At 43.3% G+C, this 18,178-nt stretch overlaps 1 protein-coding gene across 1 annotated transcript in view; it reads right to left on the bottom strand.

The window, feature by feature from the left end:
* LOC146190813 (uncharacterized) overlaps positions 1 to 15,448 on the bottom strand; it is a 34,641-nt gene extending 19,193 nt beyond the window's left edge. The window contains exon 1 of the mRNA XM_084600239.1: positions 15,374 to 15,448. Within this exon, the coding sequence (XP_084456365.1) occupies positions 15,374 to 15,448 (75 nt within the window). The remainder of the gene's footprint in view (positions 1 to 15,373) is intronic.
* Positions 15,449 to 18,178: the final 2,730 nt, after the last annotated feature.

Raw genomic sequence — 18,178 nt, 5'->3', positions numbered from 1 at the left:
CGGTCATTTTTTTTTTTTTCGCATTAGTTTGATGTCATTTTGTATCGCCAATTGTTTTATTATGAGCACCGAGGCTTGACTACACTGGTCATAACGTCTGAATCAGAAGTTTTCCTTTTATCTCTGCTTGAACTTTTGCAAAAACTAATTTCTCCTGTTGCATTCAATAAGCCTGGCCATACAATTAATCTCTTCTTATTTCTGCGCAATTATTTCTCGACCCGAAAACGTTGGGAAAAAAAATGTCCTAAATATTATATGCATCATAACCTGCTGCAAAAGCGCCCATGCAAGAATGTCGCATTTCACCACTTCAACATTGCCTTTGTTTTCTGGAGACCTAAAGAAAGCGAGCTCGATCTTTTCCTTTTTTTACTTTGTTGCCGAGGTTGCCTCGCCCTTTTATCCTGTATGAGTCTCACTTGCGAAAAGGTGTTGCAAGGATCACAAATAGCCTTAGCTTTCTACAAAAATATTTACACAAGCAAGTACCATTGTCACTTAGATTATACCTCAGCTGAATGCCAGGGGCTCGTGGCATTTATTCAATCTTCTCAACAAAGGGCGGCTTACAGCGACAAAAGGAATCTGATTCGTGGTTCCCAATGTGGCGAGCGTTATTCACGGCAGCCCCGCATTCGATTCATTGTGCCCAATTGTTCGGCGAGGACCTGCAGTGTCTTTGTTGTTAGGAGAATGAATGTAGGTGTCACAGATCAGTTTTCCTTACTTTCTAGAATTTAACCTTGTATATATTGTAAGGTGAGTTACAAAATTTTGTTATTTTTATGTAAAAAACACCTATCTAACATTGATCAGTGTTCCCAAAATAGCTGGCTTACCATTCGTGGGTCCAGAAGGTGTACTTAATTTAACGAAGCCTTTTTTTACAGAACGGTCTCTAACTATCACCGCACAGGCAAGCCTTTGTAATCTTTATAAACGGTCGAAGCTCATATGAAATGCGAAATCTATTCGTATTTGCATGCATTATTCCAAAACAGTTTCTTGTGTCTTTTTTTTTTTTTTCGCCCTTATTACACTACCGATGCAAATATTCGTGCCCGTATATTTTAACTACTGTCCACAGCGGAAAAGCAACCACATAGGTCACGAAAGGCCACCCGAATTGTGCTGTCTCCCCCCTCCCCTCTCCCGCTATTGCGAGCTATTAGTCACACCAGGCTATACTAGCTGCCGAAGTATTTCCCAAAGTCGCTATAGCGTTCAGCACAAGAGGTATTTAACGGTCACGTTGTAGAAACGCCGACTTGTGATCGAATCAATTTTCCTCGCTGAGTTATTTTCACACACGTGCTTGATGGAGTGAATATACCCCAGTAAGGTCTTAACTCTGAGACCTCGGCAGTGGCGCCTTTCGTGCATATTTTGACAGATACTAAATGCATTTGAAAGCTGCCTTAAATACCGTTTTGTAAGTTGCGGCTGCAATATTTTAAATATATAAGCAATGCTGCACACTTGCGAACCTTGAACTTGCGACTATTATCCAAAGCGCATTAAGCGAGAGGAATGTATTCCAAATGGCATCACTCCTCACTTTTATAAAAATGAGAGCCCCGAGACGTTAAATACGTTAACAGATCGTCGTCCGAGGAGAGGTTATGTAAACACGGCTAGACTAAAAAAAAAACATTCCTGGAGAACCAGATATAATGCGTTAATACTCGCAAGCGAAGTTTTCCTTGGAAGTAAGCAAGAAACATTACGTAATATTGACTCGCGTGGCCAGAGGTCACCCGTTGAAAACGACGCAGCATTTTCGGAGACCCCGAAGGTGCCTAAATTATCTCCAAAAAAAACCCAACAAAGTGGCATGTCGATACCCGAGAGAACATAATGAGAGATACCGGCAGCAGCTCTGTCTCCGGCCATCACTTCAAATATCAGGAACTTTTCGTTAGTGTGTTCATTAATATCAGGTTTTTAATTGCATTTTATGCAATTCTAAAAGAAGATCGTAAAATAGTATTACTTGTTGCTCGTAGATTCGCACCTAGAGTCTCAAAAAAGCTAGAGTGAAACAATATCTTCGCATACAGGGTATATGCAGGCTCAGCAGCTTAGAAGGTGTTGGTATCTTTACACCTGACATCTTTGAAAGCACTGGAGTGCTCAGAACGTTTTATTTGTTATGTATCGAAACCTCCATTTAAGGTTTGTGTGTGTCTAGGAGGTTTATGACTGACCCTACGTATTATCAAAGAACAGGACAACCACATCTTAATGTGGTTAACCAGAAAAACTTTGAAGCTACATCCAAGGAACAAAAATGGTCTCGGAAAAGAAAGGTGAGCCTTCAGTAGGCTTATTTCCGCCATCATATTGATAAAACAAGCTGCCCGATTGCAAAGCGACGAGCATACTTTTTTAATATATCAAAGTAGGCTAACTTCTTATATTTATAGTTGACTCCCAATGGTCTATTTTACTAGCCTTCTTCAGACACTTTCCGAAGGATTTTTCCTTATCGGATAAACTGGGACGCGAATGCCATTAAGGTCGAGAGGACTACAACTCCAGAAAAGCCGCTCCAGACGTCTAAGAAGTGGTCTTTGTGCTACGAGTCGAGAAAAGTCATTGCTATCTGATCGACGCCAATGCGTCGGAAAAGTAGCTCAATCGAGTATGGAACGATGCTTTCTTCTTCATCGCTAGCCTCGAACACGCTTTCAGTTTCCTAAAGGCAGACCATTTCTCTGTGTCGCATTTTTGTGCGCCCTCATTTGACAGTGCTCTTAAGCTTGTCGCGAGAAGTGCAAACGCATGTAGCCATTTCTATCCATCAAGCTGGGTTCAACTCCCTACTAAAGTGTTTGTGATAGTTCTTACGGTAAAGCAAAGAGGACAGGCTTGAATAAAGGAACCAAAGCGGTTATAGTTTATAACGACCAATTCCTTTGCGCTCTTACGCACAACGTTTGTCAGAAAGATGTTCAGTTCTACTGCATGTCTGAGTACTCCATACCACATTCCTGTCACGTTACTATCATGCTATAGTGCTCAATCAATTGGAAGGGACTAGTCTGCGTAAAATGTCTCGTCAATAAAAATGTTGCATCGCTTTATTTATAGGTGCCACTACATGCGCAAACCTTCCCATGCAAATTTCGGGCAATTTCTAGCTAACACAATGGGACTGACGTCAGAAATATTTTTGCGCAATATGTTTAAATAAAAAGTTTCCTATGCGTCAATAGTCCGGCGTCCGGTATCTCCGGAACTAAAATCGCAAACATCCCCCTGGCGTGTGGTAGTCGGCAGGTGACATTGCAGGGGCCTGACTGGTCATCGGGTTGCCTGACGTCACGGCACAACGCCACATGTCATGGATGAATTTGCTCAAGCTGCCAACTAGGGAGCAACTTTGACGTGGCAATCGGATCCATCGGGATCCTATGCTTCTGAATCTGACACACTACTCCTATGCCACGCAGGTACATTTCTGCGGCTTTGTTGAGGCGGAGCATTATATCTACATCTCTTCTGCCATCTTGGCCAGCATGTATCATGGTCTTTATCACAAGCGTGTCTTTGGCAGGCCGGTTGGTAGGTGGCAAGGCCGGGCCGAGTTTCCTCTATGCCTGCAATTCATGTGGCGGCCAGAGACATGTTCTTGAACACCGAACACGCAGACAACGGTTTTTAGACGGAGTGGAGATCTTAGTGCTAGAGCATAAAATCCGGAGTCACAAAACTACCCTATAAAAACCACCTGCCACAGTCAGTTAACAAATTAATGTCAAAACATTGGAAGCCTCAAAAGGGGCAGCTTCTAATGGCACGAATTCTGCGGCGTCCTTGGAATGAACTTCGGATGGCATCAACGCGCCGGTATACGGTACCAAAAGGTATGTATGCGTGCATGTACAATCATGAATAAATGATGCGTAACGTACTATATACTCATGACTCATCACTCATAAACACTGTACAAAGTAGTATTACTCGGCACTTTCCAAGGAAAGTACTGGGAGGGGCACAGTGACCAACATATACGCATGACCCATAGCCATTACAATGATTTCGCATGCTTACATGTAAACAGTCTTAAGTGCTTCTGCCGAATATTTATCATTTTAAAAATAATGTTCGACACAGTATCTGCTTAGCTGCCTTTAAAAACTACAATTTGATCAGTCTTAACTAAATGTATTTTCGTTACTCTAGAAATATATCAGACATTAATAGCTTGACATCTATTTTCTACGGGTCAAGACTGAATACTTCATTAAGCATTTTATTCATGCGTCATTCCTCACTTCACTTTCTTAAATAACGCTCGCTTTAGGAATTTAGGCACTTATAGCTTGCGACACAGTGATCATAGCAACTGCACCAAGTCTTCAAACGGTACTCCTGATAATGATTCACAAATTTCAACACTTGATTATGGTAAATTAAGACGTCGGGATGTTAAACCTAATGTTTTTATTCAGTAAACAAATTTTCATACCGGTTGCACTACTGTCTTGGGCTTTGTGGCTAGAAACAAAAATTACAGTACATGTATGTACGTTTTATCATCTCTATGATATATACAGTGTACTGAACTAACAGCATATATTTATTCGTGACTGCTGTGTGCGCTGAATTTCTGCAGGAAGTTCTATTTCCATCTACTAACCAGTTACCATTCTTTTGTTGCAACCACGCGCCACCTCGTTACTGGGATTCAATAAACCAGCCCCGGGCCGAAAACCGTGCTAGTTAAGCGAAGCACGCAGACCAACTGGTCGTCGTGGTTATAACTAAATGGTATCTGTCTTCCGTTGGTTTCCTTGCCATCCGTAGCCCATTCTTGGCACGCGCTTAACGTGATCAGAAAAGAGCTAGCATTTCAAACCTTGGTACCGCAGTTCCCTTACTTCCCACCTAGTTTTGTGAATGCATTACACCGGCTGCAGAATCGAGAAGAACTCGGTCAAACGCCGAGCTTAGTGCGAAGAAGCTCCCCCTGCTTATAGTCAGCACCTTTCTATGTTTTTCCTTTTTCTTTTGGTTTATCGACAGCTAGTCATGGGCGCCGCACAGATGCTTCAGCCCTTTCACGCTTTCAGCGTGCAAGCACACACACAGACATACACGCAGAAACACGCGCAGACAAGTACTACGGAAAGCAACACACACGCCCTCACAGAGGCGCCAACACGTACGTCAGCATGTACACGAACTTAAACTCTCTGCACTAAGCAGCCTGGTCTTCAGCGCAGCAAAAGAAAAACTGAACTGAGTGCTTTAAAGCGCTTCCAACTGTCACATAAAAAATTCTTAAAATGCTCTCAGAACTAATACCTCGGTGAGGGTGCTTTTAGTTTGCACTAGCATAAGAAAAACGATTAGAACCTTGAAGCAAGCTTTTGTGGTCTGAGCAAAACGCGTTTGTAAATAATGCACTACGTGAGTCAGAGGAAATTGCAAACAAGCAGTTGAATGACTTGCTACGTTAAAATTAAAACCAAAATGACTCTTATGGAAAAAAGATGTTTAAACTAAAAATACAAAAAAAAAAAGAAAAACAAGAATGTTAGGAAAGCTATGTCGTTGTAATAGTGGATACTACAACTTGAGCGGGAATTTTGCCCTTGGGGCGGGAGCGGGAGGTGGTGAAGGGTGGCATATCCTGGCCCTACGGGGCTGGGACGGTAGGTCAACGCCGCTTGCGGTGGGGGATAGCCAGCCACCGAATTTCATCTATTGTAGGCCGTTATTGCCCCCGCCACTGCTTCGGTGGTGGACGACGGCTGTTGTTGCGGCACACGTCTTTCTCTCCCTCTTCTTTTTCCTTTCTTCTCCATTTTCTCTTCTGTCCGCATGAGGCAGCGGAGGTGGCTCAGCTACAGAGCCAGTAGCAAGCCGGTGCATTTTCTTTTCCTTCTTCCTACAGCCACCACCAACAACAATTTTTCCCTTTTTAAACCCTGTTACGAACCGTAAAAACTTTATTGTGTGTGCGTTTGTATATCTTTTTCGCTTTCATTCCACTAATCGCGAGGTTGTTGCTGGGCAACCTGTAATTGTCCACATTGCCGAATAGCGCTAAAAAAAGAAGGACAAGGCAAACAAAATTCAAGTTATAAATAAAAGCTATCTTTAGCACAGAAAATACACATATATATGCCAGGACTTTTTTGCGGGTCTGTGTGTTTCATTCTTTTATTTCTTACTCAATTCTCCTTTGCGTTTTTTTACCTTTCATATATAATAAATAAATAATTGGTTCGCAGGAAGGGAAAGGCGCAGTATCTGTCACACTTATTTCTGTGGACACCTGAACCGCGCCGTAAGGGAAGGGATTTGATTTGATTTATAGGAAGGGAAAGGCGCAGTAACTGTCTCACTTGTTTCTGTGGACACCTCGACCGCGCCGTAAGGGAAGAGAAGAAGGTGGGAGTGAAAGTGGAAAGAGAGAAAGAGCAGCCGTAGTGGAGGGCTTCGGAATAATTTCGACCACCTGGGGATCTTTAACGTGCGCTGACATCGCACAGCAAAGGGAAGGGATAAGGTGAGAGTGAAAGGGGATAGAGAGAAAGAGGAGCCGTAGTGGAGGGCTACGGAGTAATTTCGACCAACTGGGGATCTTCAACGTGCGCTGACATCCCACAGCACACGGACGCCTCTTTGTTTCGCCTCCATCGAAACGCAGCCGCCGCGGTCGAGATCGAACCCGGGTATTCCGGCACAGTAGTCGGGCGTCTTACCACTGCACCGCCCTGGCTTCTTAAAAATTTGGAATTACCACTTTCTTTAACATTTTTGTCCCACTAAGGTATGCGTCAGAAGACACGACAAAAAAAAAGATAAATATCTGCTAGTATGCTTTGATTTGCATATGACAAATCATAGCTCAAAGTTGAGCTTGTCCGTCGTCTGTCCTCTGCTCTGTTCTATGCGGTATTAGTTGATGCCTGGTTCTGCATTACAAAGGACGCTACCTAAGAGACTACCTTGGAGATAAATAATGCTCCCGTCTATATCATATATTTTTACCAAGAAAATTAAAGGAAGCTTTGGCGACTAAAGTAAAGAAAGGCGAAAGCCTGAGTGTTGCATTCTTCTACTCGACTGTTGCGCATGTAGCGATGAATGCTGCTACGAATAAAGCGAGCGACTACTCTCACATTCTGCGAGTGCATTTATTCAGTGAATTCTGCATGGCAGCGACGAGATCGCGCTCCTTGTATATTCGCAGTTGTTCTACGTTTACTGTTGTGTGGTTGATTTTATCGGGTACGCGGCATTAATTAGTAATTAAATAGTTAATCAAATGCCACTTATAGTAATTCCTAATTATTCGGTATTATTAGTAATATGTAATTGATAAATAGTCAGTAATTAGTAATTGATCATTGATTGGCATATGATCATATAAGACACGCACTCACGCATACTGTGGTGGTGCTCTGTGATTAGTCGAGACCTACATGACGTCATCCCGTTTCGACCAATCAAAGCCGCCGCAAAAGCGTGACACTTTTGCTGACAACAACGATGAGGTAATAAAGGCTTTCGCCTAAACATTTAGAAACCCTTAAGCTCCGCCTCTTAAGGTGTGACGCGACCACATTAATGACTCTCGTCTGCTAGCTCTCATTGCTGGCACTCGATCACGTACTTTGCTACTCACCTAATCTCTGACACTTTAACTGGTGCCTTTGTTATCTCACACATACTCATTATCATACAGTTGGGAGCTACAACACTATGTGAAAGATCAGCCGATATTAATACCCGCTTTAATCTTTTGGACAAGTGGGTGGGTGTCAACATCCTTTCTGGGGGCTGGAAAAACAGCTTCAGCCTTAAAAATAGGTGAATATTATTTTTTTAAGGCTTAAGGTGAGGTTGGATGGCGCATAGGGGGTGCCGATGGGTATGTGCACATCCCCGTACAGAAAGGACCGGTGTAGGGAAGTGGCTAGCGGTTCGGAAAGCCGCAGCCTTGACTCTACCTGGCTACAGACAGACAACGGCATTTTCGCATTTTGAGGCTGGAGCTTCTTCTGCAGTGAAACGTTTAGAGTGTCCCACGAAGGCGAAAGAGGATGCAACGCAACGAGGTGACGTGCATTGGACCACCGTCGTTTGCTCTATAGAGGAGACGTGTTTTTCAGTCCTAGCGAACACGCCCGAAGCCTGTCAACTCGATTTGTTTTTGAGAAAACAATACTAAGGAATAGCAACAGTTGCCAGCGCCAACTGCCAAAGCGTAGCCAACCGTGCTACTACCAGAGCTCGACACACATCTCGGGCGGCAGTCCGCTCGCCCCGTAGCCCGCGGCAAGTTTTGTTTCTTCTCCATTTACCGGCAAGCAGTCAGTACTATTTTTTACATTTTGTTTTTGTCTATGAGGTGAAAGGAAAGCTTTCTCTTGGGCGATGTGGTAACAAGACCGACAGACGTGTGGAAGTGAATGCAGATGACGGATTCATAGGGAGGTGTGCTTTCGTTCGGTGTGGGCGTCCGGCTTGATAAACAACACTCCCATAAATTGCCGCCTGCATCTGCTTGTAAGTTGGCGAACTATGCAAATGACAATGAGCGCCGCGAGTGATTCTGCAGCCCAAAATTTGCTGCATGACGGAGGCGCTCGTCGCTTGCTGTCGTCCTTCGGGACTTCGCACGAGTTCCCACGTACTGTTCCAATGAAAATAAATTCGGACAGTTGAGCGCGTGGTTTCCCGCACATTCAACGCAGTATTACGTTGGCCGCGGGTCCCAGGATCAATGTAGAACTCGGATATATATTGGATGTCGCTAGGCGAATCGGCCTTTTGTTAGTTCCCGCCGTGGCGCTGGCATCTTCTAATGGGTTTAGTTCCGGCTGGCACTATCGCACCTCGTCCAAGGTAGGTGTAAACTGGTAGCGATATCTCCACAGACATCCATACTTTCAAAGCATCGCACCTCATCAGCACCTCAGCGTCCCTCTGTGTTGGAGGAGCGGGGAAAAGAAATGGGGGGGGGGGGGGGGGGGGGGGGGGGCAGGTTTTTTCTGGACCAACCCCGCCGTATTTAGAAGGCATCCCTTTCGAGACGGGACTTTCACCGCTCGCAAACCTCTGTCATTCAAACAAGCTCGAACCCTGTTCTCTGCGTACAGGAATGTAGCTGGCAAAGAATACAGCATAGGAAGGAAGCACACCAGCAACCCCTGCAAGATGCAGCGTAATTCTTATCACAAATACTTTGCGCACATATTTTGCGGCTTGATACAGCAAAGTATAAACTACAAAGCGCTGGCGTAACCCTATAATGCGCAATAGAGTGCCCAACAGGTACGGTTTATATATATATATATATATATATATATATATATATATATATATATATATATATATATATATATATATATATCTGTTCTTTGTTATATCAACCACACAAACATAATAATAAAGCATACCAACAAAATGCATGACACTGCTAGCAATATACATCAGCATATCAGCGACCAATGCGGTTACGTAAAGCAGACTCTACATGCAGACAAGAGCTCGCTTGTGAAAACCCAGCGGGAAGGGAAACCATGTAGTACGACACCTACAGTAAAGTCCTCGTTGTCACGATATGCAAAGGTGTATCGGTTCTACACATGCCGCGAGCTCATTTTCACAAGCTGCGCGCTTTGCAAGAAACGAGAAGTGTGGCACAAGGCACAACAGAACGAGAAAACGACGTAAACTAGGGATCATCCTAACAAATAGCAATGTCTAAGAAGCAACTTCTTCCATGCAAGACGAAAATGTCGCAACCGCCACATTTTGAGATTATCGAGCAAGCTTTGTACCGCTGCCGGGAGCCCCAGCGCAGACAGCCAGGCGTTAGCGATAGGCAACAGCTTCATTGCCTACTTCACAAGCGCAGCAACAAGGTCTTCCAATGCGAAATAGTCATGAGCAGGGCGTACAACAAGAGTGCTCAAATCAAAATTACTAATTCTGATGTAAACTTTTAACGAAATAACTGGCATCATCGCTCTCTGAAAAAAAAAACGCAAAAATTATTCTTTTTATATTGGCACATAGCATCGAACTATTAATTTTATCTTTTCAGCATGTTAGTAATCTGTCCCCAGACTGTAGATATGCTTCAGCAGAGCTAAACACTTTTTGGCCTAGCATTCACTTTACGCCCGCCTTCTCCACTGAGGGTCCAGAGCGTCTTTTGGCAGGCGCGTCGAGTCCATTAGAAACCACGCCGTGAGTTGCTTGTGCAAGTTAAGGAACGAAAGCGTTAAGTGCGTCCCGGACTTCGCAAGTTTTTAAAGTCAACGCAAAAACAGATAAAAATAGAGGTGATTGGAAGATGGCGTTCTGCATCTGTTCGTCCACGGTGCAACCGATAAACTTCCGGCTTTAGTCGTTGATCCGCAGAGAAAATCATCCTGCGTCAGGACACTTGTCAAGTGCTGCTAAGTTCTCGCACTACGAATACGCACGCATCCCGATATCGCTAGCCAGACTAAGATGGCGGCGCTGCGACAGCTCCAATCGTAAACACCAGTTCGCTTAGCGTCAGCCAAAGCATTACAGACTTGGACACGCACCATCAATCCAGCTACCCGTCGCTAGGTTGCACTGATTATGCAGAATTCCAGGCGTTCCGTTCGCATTCCTTTTCATCGCGGTTGTATATGAACTACAGCATTAAACTGTTTTTGAGTGGCAATCAGAGTGAGGCGGTGGTAATAGCTGCTGACCTTTTTCCCTAATCTCTGTCATTTCCAACTTGACTTAAAAAAAAAAAAAAAAAAAAAAAAAACAGGGATTAGTGTCTTCCGTCGCCAAGTGAAAATCTACTCTGGCGTCAGAGTTTTCTGAAATGCATCAACTTCAAAGCTTTTGCTCTCAAAACGGTCAAAACTGAAGAGAAAAGGCTATTAAATGTGCCTGGTGACCTTGACAGCCATGGCGCCTTTCATTACCAGTGACATGAAGCATCGAGTTAAAAAGAAACAAATTTAATACAGCTTTTTAAGCGGGTATGCATCGATGCAAGTTCTTACTTACTTTTTTTTCTTTCTCCTAATGTAGAGCACCCCAGCTTAATTGCGAACTTGAGGAGGAGCTCTGGATCGTATCTAAACCTGGATACTAACCAGATTTGTTGCTATTGTGCAATGTCGGCTGATTCAAGGCCAACGCCAAAAGTCTTCGGCAGCAATCCATTGTTTTGCATGTTGGTCTAGTTTCATTTGCTTAATGTACTGAATAATGAACACGAGGCGAATGAGCAAATGCCAGATAACGGAAATCAATGAGAATTTAATAGAAGCACATTATTCTGCGAACATTTCTAACTAAGCTGGTTGGAAGCTTATTGCTGCTTCATCCTTACATTTATTCCTTCATGGTGCTACGATCGACGTTCTGCAAGCAATCTGGAATCTGATTTCTTTCATCGCAGCTGTGCTAATACAAGTACTCCGTAATGATGGCCGGAGAAATATCTTTCCATTTTTTTTTTTTTTCGAAACGCTCCTTAATGGTGTCTTCTAGACTTTTGCTGTCTTGATGAACACATTCAAAAATGGTTCGCGATTCAAGATACTACCGACTGGGGTGTGCACTTCGGCAAAGTATTTGCGTAATTTCACACTTATCTTTTTTTTTTTCTCTTCAGCAAGCGATAAGTCAAAAATATTTAATTGGGGCCGGAACAGAATTGTAATCATTTTTCACAAAATAATATTTCTACATTTTCTGGACAGTATTTTGCGCTCTTCATAAAGTTTAATATTCAACAACATAGAGCAACCCCGCCGGGGTGGCGCAGTGGTTACGGCGCTCGACTACTGTTCCCAAGGACGCGGGATCGAATCCCAGCCTCGGCGGCAGCTTTTCGGTGGAGGCGAAAAGCAAGGCGCCCGTGTGCTGTGCGATGTCAGTGCACGTTAAAGAACCCCCGGTGGTCGAAATTTCCGGTGCCCTCCATTACGGCGTCTCTCATAGCCTAAGTCGCTTTGAGACGTTAAATCCCACAAACCAACCAACCAACGGCAATTCATTATTCTAAATGCGCCATGTAGCATTTGTTTTGGTGACGACCACACTCTCCCGACGCAAAGAAAATGCATTTTCATCGTTTTCTACTACAAAAACGTAAACGCACAACGCATTTCAGTGGTTAATAAGAGCGTACGAAGTTTTTCGAGAATCTTGCAGGCATATTATATCAATCAGCGGTTCTTCAAACCCACGACATGCGCTCGGCTTCCGTACTTGATGAGACCAGCACTTTATAACAACCTGGAGTCGTACGCTATTTTTTATCGGAGCCTTTTACATGTGATTTTACGGCGGTACAGATTGAGCCAGCTTCTCACTTTGCCTTAATTGAAGTAAATGCGAAGGAGTCAATAGTGAAGAGTGGCCGTTAGAAGCTTGAGCATTGTATGCAGTCTCATAAAAAATACGAAATATACTATCTATGAAAATCAGAACTCGCCTTTATTCATCGCATGTGGAGAAATAATTAGGTTCTCAGAATTTGTTTCAGCGTCTAACTCAAACACTCTTCTTCTTTTTACTAGGTATAGAACTGCTCCTAGAGCGAGGGATAGCTCAAACGTTTGAAAAAACACACCAACGATTACCTAGTTAAATTTCACACACATTTACAGCTTCGTAATTAAGCCACAGAATGGCGCAAAATCTCTGCAAAAACATTAAAATGTCTTCAGGAGGCACGGGCTTTGTGTTTTACTATTCAGAGTTTTCAAATACATTAAAGGTCAAACCTAATCTCGTACAAGCATCGGGGAGATTTCAGACAACTTTAAATATACTACTGCTACCTGCTTTTGACGTTATATAGAAACATAAGTAGTTAGAATAACCAAGAAAAATGTTCTCATCTGCGCATTAGAAAAAAAAAACATTTTGACGTAAAAGGGCCTTTTAAATCAACCAGCCAAACATTATCACCTTTCTTCTCTGTCCACCTCAAAATTTATGACTGTCCGTTTCGAGGATAGAGGTGCAGAACCGGCTCCACCACTTCCTTATACGGTTGTAGCCATACACGAGTTATAGATCAAAACCACGAAACATAGTCATCTACATGCATTCCACAGCATCAGAAAAACAAAATGCGGCAACTACAAATGCCCCAGCTCCGGCACCCTGTATTGTAAATGCGAAATTTCTACATTGTAAAGGATGCGCTTACAACCTTTTTAACACTGTTCTAGAACACCACGACTCTAGAACCCTGTTTGAACTCGAATTTGTGAAGCGGCTTGTCTGTGTCATCAGATAGCGAGGCTAACCAGATCACTCGGGTAACTTAAAAGTATACGTAACTTTATTTTTCGCGACATTGTCAAATACAAAATGAGTGATCAGTCTACCATAATACGTTGAGGCAGCCTAAAATGACATTTTAGGACGCACCTTTAATCCTGCACAAGAAAAGCAGTTTTAAGCCCCCGGTCATGCAGTTAGTAATATTACACAAAAGCATGGCGACAATAAGCCAAAATAAAGTCGAGCCTTTTTTTGCGTGATAAAAGTGTGCCAATAAGGTATTGTGTAATTTATACTCTAAATATGATGAGGATTTCGATATTGTTTTGCTCACTTTCCCTTTCTCAATGACAGCTGAAATCGGACTGAATAAAATTGAATCCGCAAAAACACGAAATGATCGTTCCTTAATACCGCTAAACTAGTGCGCTCACTTGGAACACTAATGTTATCTGCTCGTCTGGAAGTGCTCTGCGGTCACTTTGTCCAGCGCATCAAACGCATGGCATATCACCAAGCCAACTAACACCCTAGCACATATCACAACACTAGTTGTTGTTTTTTTTTGCAGGTATAGCATGACAGAGATCAGATATGTGTTTATATTCGACGTTTGCACTCAGCGCAGTCCTAGCACTGTGGTTTCTTTTATAATTTGCAGCATCTATTTACCAGTGGATAATAGAGACATTACAGAAATATGTGTGTCCGATTTCACTACAAATATTTACTGCGATTCGATTGAAGACGTCTTACTCGAAATAAATTGCCTATAACAGTACAAACGTGATGTTGCTCATACGCAAGAGTTTGACGCGAATAAGGCGATGGCAGCATTAAACAGTCAGACGAGACAACGCTCTGAAGCAGATCAAAAATGTCCCAGTGTGATCAGATTGCGTGTCTTTCGGCCGTGACGAGGAAGATCCTTACTTAAACAAAACAGCATTCGAAGAGTGCAGAGAACCTGCAGTGTTTTAATAAAAGCAATGTTTTTTTATTCCGTGCTAGTAGTCTTCTGTCATAATTTATAATTTAGACAACTAGCCATACTAACGCCAAAGATTTCATTGTAAACACTTGCATTTCACAAAATATCGACCTAATTCCTTCGTCTTGCTGCAAAGGAATATGCAAGACCGCAATCCGAGCATGTAATTTATGCAGCGAACTAAGCCTTGCAACTTCAAGGCGTTTTGCGGCGCCTTCTGTGTAGCGTCGATGATCCGCACGAGCGCTCAACTCCAAGTGACCCGCGGAACAAACTCGTTTTTTTTTTTTTTAAACGTCGCGCTCTCGTTGTAGCTGAAACCATATATAGAGGCACTCAAAGAATTACAGAATCTGACACAATTTAAACAACTGTGAACAGAAATACTATGACGATTTGGAGGCGTCGGCTGTCGTAGTTGGCGGCGAAATCCGGAGAGATGACGTGCGAAAACAATTTCCAGTTCATGTGATGGCTTCAGCTAAGCTAGTGTGCAGTATACATGGTTTCTAGGCCGTTTTCGGTTCTCAGATTTCTACTTTCCGAATTTATTGAAAAAGGTATTCTCTCTGCCTCGACAAGTTCTGTATCTACTGTTTAAGCTGCGACATGTTCATGTAAGGCAAAACTAATGGCTCAATCTAAAAATGCTTTACCACTAACAACTCAGGATCATAAGCGTTACCTTCCCCTCAGAACCTTTAAATCTATAAGAAACATCGGTGGCTTGCGGTACTCTTAAATTCGGGATGCATACCCGAATTTTTACCCTTACGCTTTTATACAGAAACTTAGTAGTGTACTGCCTTAAAGAACAAGTTTACGAGTCATATACGTCTCAGAATATTTTCCTAAAGTAGATTGTGTTCCGTTTTTTTGCTGTTAAACTCCTGCTCCAATAGTTTTCATCCTTATTCCGTCCTGACTCCTGAAACGACATCTAAAGCGTTATTTGCTACTTATTCGGAACTACGTGTAAATATGCCAGCCATTGTGTGGCAGAAAGAAGCTCTGAGCTAGATTCCTACCACGTACTCCCTGCAGCATTTTCTCCCAACGATGCCACTTAAACGCCCTACGCACGTGCGAGGTATATTTCTTGCTTGGACTCACCAGCGTATAGACTCCACACACGAAGCTCCCTTTTCGCACCGACAGCCAACAGCAGCATGAGCGGAGGATAGCCATGTCGAGATAGGTTGGGAAAGCGGCGACCCTTCTTTAGAGAGCGCCACTGACGGCAGCAGCAGCAACACGTAACTCGGTGGTCAAGGCGAGATATGTGTTCGAAGAGCAGTCCCGATGTTACCGCTTCTCCGTCTCACGAGCGACTCACCGGAACCAACAGTGCGCTCCGCGCTCATATCGGCCGCCGGCGCGCGAATGCCGAGTTCGCACACCCGACGTCGCCACGGTCGCCACCCCCTTTCCCATCTGCGCTTTCCTCCTTCCGCTCCCTCTTCCTCCCTAAACTTGTGGCGGGCTCCTTTCTCTCCCCAGCTTCGCTTTGAAGGGAAGCAGAGCGCGGGCTATCCGCTTATCACGCAGCTGCCTCTACTCGCATTGTCAACAAATGCTGTCGTGCTCTTCTCTTACTTTTTTTTCTGTTGTCCTGTAGAATTATCGGACTCGCGGTTCAGCCTTCTGCGAGGTTTTGGCTCGTACACGGCGTTCCTGTATCGTCTTTCCCCTTTGGGGAAGCCTTCTATCAAGGGCACTTGAGTCGAAGTAAATAGAACAGCTTTCCGTGCTCCCGACGCAATCACCTTGGTTGTTTCCGAGGAGTGCCTCGTAGTATAGAAGACCCGTCCATCTTTCCATTCTGCCCGTTATTTGAGGCGGGAGAAGCTGCCGGAATAGAAATTCGAAGTTGCGTCCATAGCGTCTTGTTCTGTTCGACGAGAGCCGGAAATTAAAAATCGGTCAAACCCCAAGGGACAAAAAAGGAAACCAAAATCTGCTCTCCATCGCTGAGTTTCACCAGTGTCCTTTGACTGATATTTAAACTTATTTCGTTTCCCTCACCGACACAAATGCCTGCTCTTCTCATCTCAAACCCGGAGACGTAAACCTCTATCTGTGTAGCATTTTGTGCATGTGTGTTAAATCTTGAAACAGCCACTCCACGAAAGCGAAAGTTCGGAGCACGCGATTTCGCTTAATGGCACGTACGACGCGCACACACACAAAGAAAACAACACGCGAAAGCAGCACAGTGGAAACAACTTGCACTGTTTCTGTCACAAAACAGTCTTCCTTTCATTTTTCTTGACATGAATTCAGAACAAAAAGGAAAGGAGTTTGTATTCATTGCCATGCATGTTCTCTTTTTCAGCAACAAAGGCAAAATAATTCAAGAAATGAGAGTTTCTTTGGTATGGCAATCCTTCTTTTATATTTTCATGTAATCTATAAATGTTGGGATTTGCAAACCCAAGGGAAGGCAATGGCATAGAGTTACTGGAACTTATGAAGAAAGACAGAAACATGCAATTGATTTTAGCAAGACTAGTCATTTCTGTGAAGCTTTATACACACGCCCAACACTTCTCATCGTCCCAACCACAATATAGACAATCATGTAGCATGTATTAACTCTCTTGCCATTTTTTTTTTCATTTCCAAGGAGCGATTAAACCGTGAAATCATTTCCTACATGTAAAAATTAGTGATTACTTGGCCAAACACTTAATGCCATTTTATTTTACCTGTTTTTCATATGTTAACGCAATCACGTTTATCACTCAACTGAAATGATATACTGAGTGTTATTTGTTTGTTTGTTTTTTAGCTTGTACAGATCGTTCAAAATTCATTGAAAGATAAGACTATGTGGTACGTGCAAGTAGAATGCACGGCATGGCGAACATTACGTCTGTAATCACAGATAGTGAAAACTCAACCTTTAAGTTTTCTATTTTGGGGTGGGGGCCCAATATTATGGATTTCAAGGCATCCTTGTTGTAAAACAACACGATTTCTACATTTTATAAATCGGCACTACGGTTCGAGATATCAAAGTAGAATTGTGCCCAAGGCTACCAGACGCGCAAAATGTGCCAGAAATGGTGAAACCCCATTTGAAGCTAGCTGACCCTCGGTTATGAGAAAACCTCTCTGGCATCTTGAATTTTCATTGATGGGCACCTGACCAGTAGCGTTTGTCGTTCTGCTTCCCGGCCGATCACATTTAGATTCATGACACATCGGTCTTCGACTGCTGTATTAAAGCGGTGAAGGATGCGAAATGCCAGCCAAACAGGACAATGTCATATTGGTTTACGGTTGAACCAATCCAAATATTTATTCACGAATTTTACCCATCTAACTAACTGCTTCTTTTGTTATTTTACCTCAACACCATCTCCTGGGCGGTTCCCAAATTCCAAGTACCTTTCAAGGTGCCGTGTGATGTACTACTGTTTTCCCGAAACGCTACATCAGTTTTGCCGACAAGCAGCAATGTCAGCTAAGTCGTTGCAGCAATGTCATTATGGCCTGGTAGCCATTGAAAGAGGATTTCGTGATCCTTTTCTACTGTCTGGAAGTGCATATCTACCGATGTCACCACCTACTTAAGGCAGATTGAAGATGTTGCGGGGCAGCTTTGGAGCCACAGAACACAGCCATTTTTTAGGTGTTTGCTGAGAAATGTATTTTACAACCTAAAGATGTGTAGCTGGTTCTCTCCCAACACAGGTAGTCCTATGTGAAATTAGTTGCTTAATTTTGAGTTGTTTCACAGCAGCGACCACGGCGCCCGCAAAACTAGTACAGGTTACCGAAGCATCCGTATAGACGGGAGTACGATCCCAATAGTCAAAGTGTAGCATGAACATCGGCAGTTGCTTAAGGGCTGGCATTGAAATATTCAATTCCTTCGCTAACCAACGAATAGCAAGGCATTCACATGAAAGC

Source organism: Amblyomma maculatum, chromosome 4, assembly GCF_055883805.1.
Source record: "Amblyomma maculatum isolate TAMU_Amacu chromosome 4, ASM5588380v1, whole genome shotgun sequence".
Classification (NCBI taxonomy): domain Eukaryota; kingdom Metazoa; phylum Arthropoda; class Arachnida; order Ixodida; family Ixodidae; genus Amblyomma; species Amblyomma maculatum.
The sequence above is the reverse complement of the archived record's forward strand: the minus strand, read 5'-3'. Positions and strand labels throughout refer to the sequence as shown.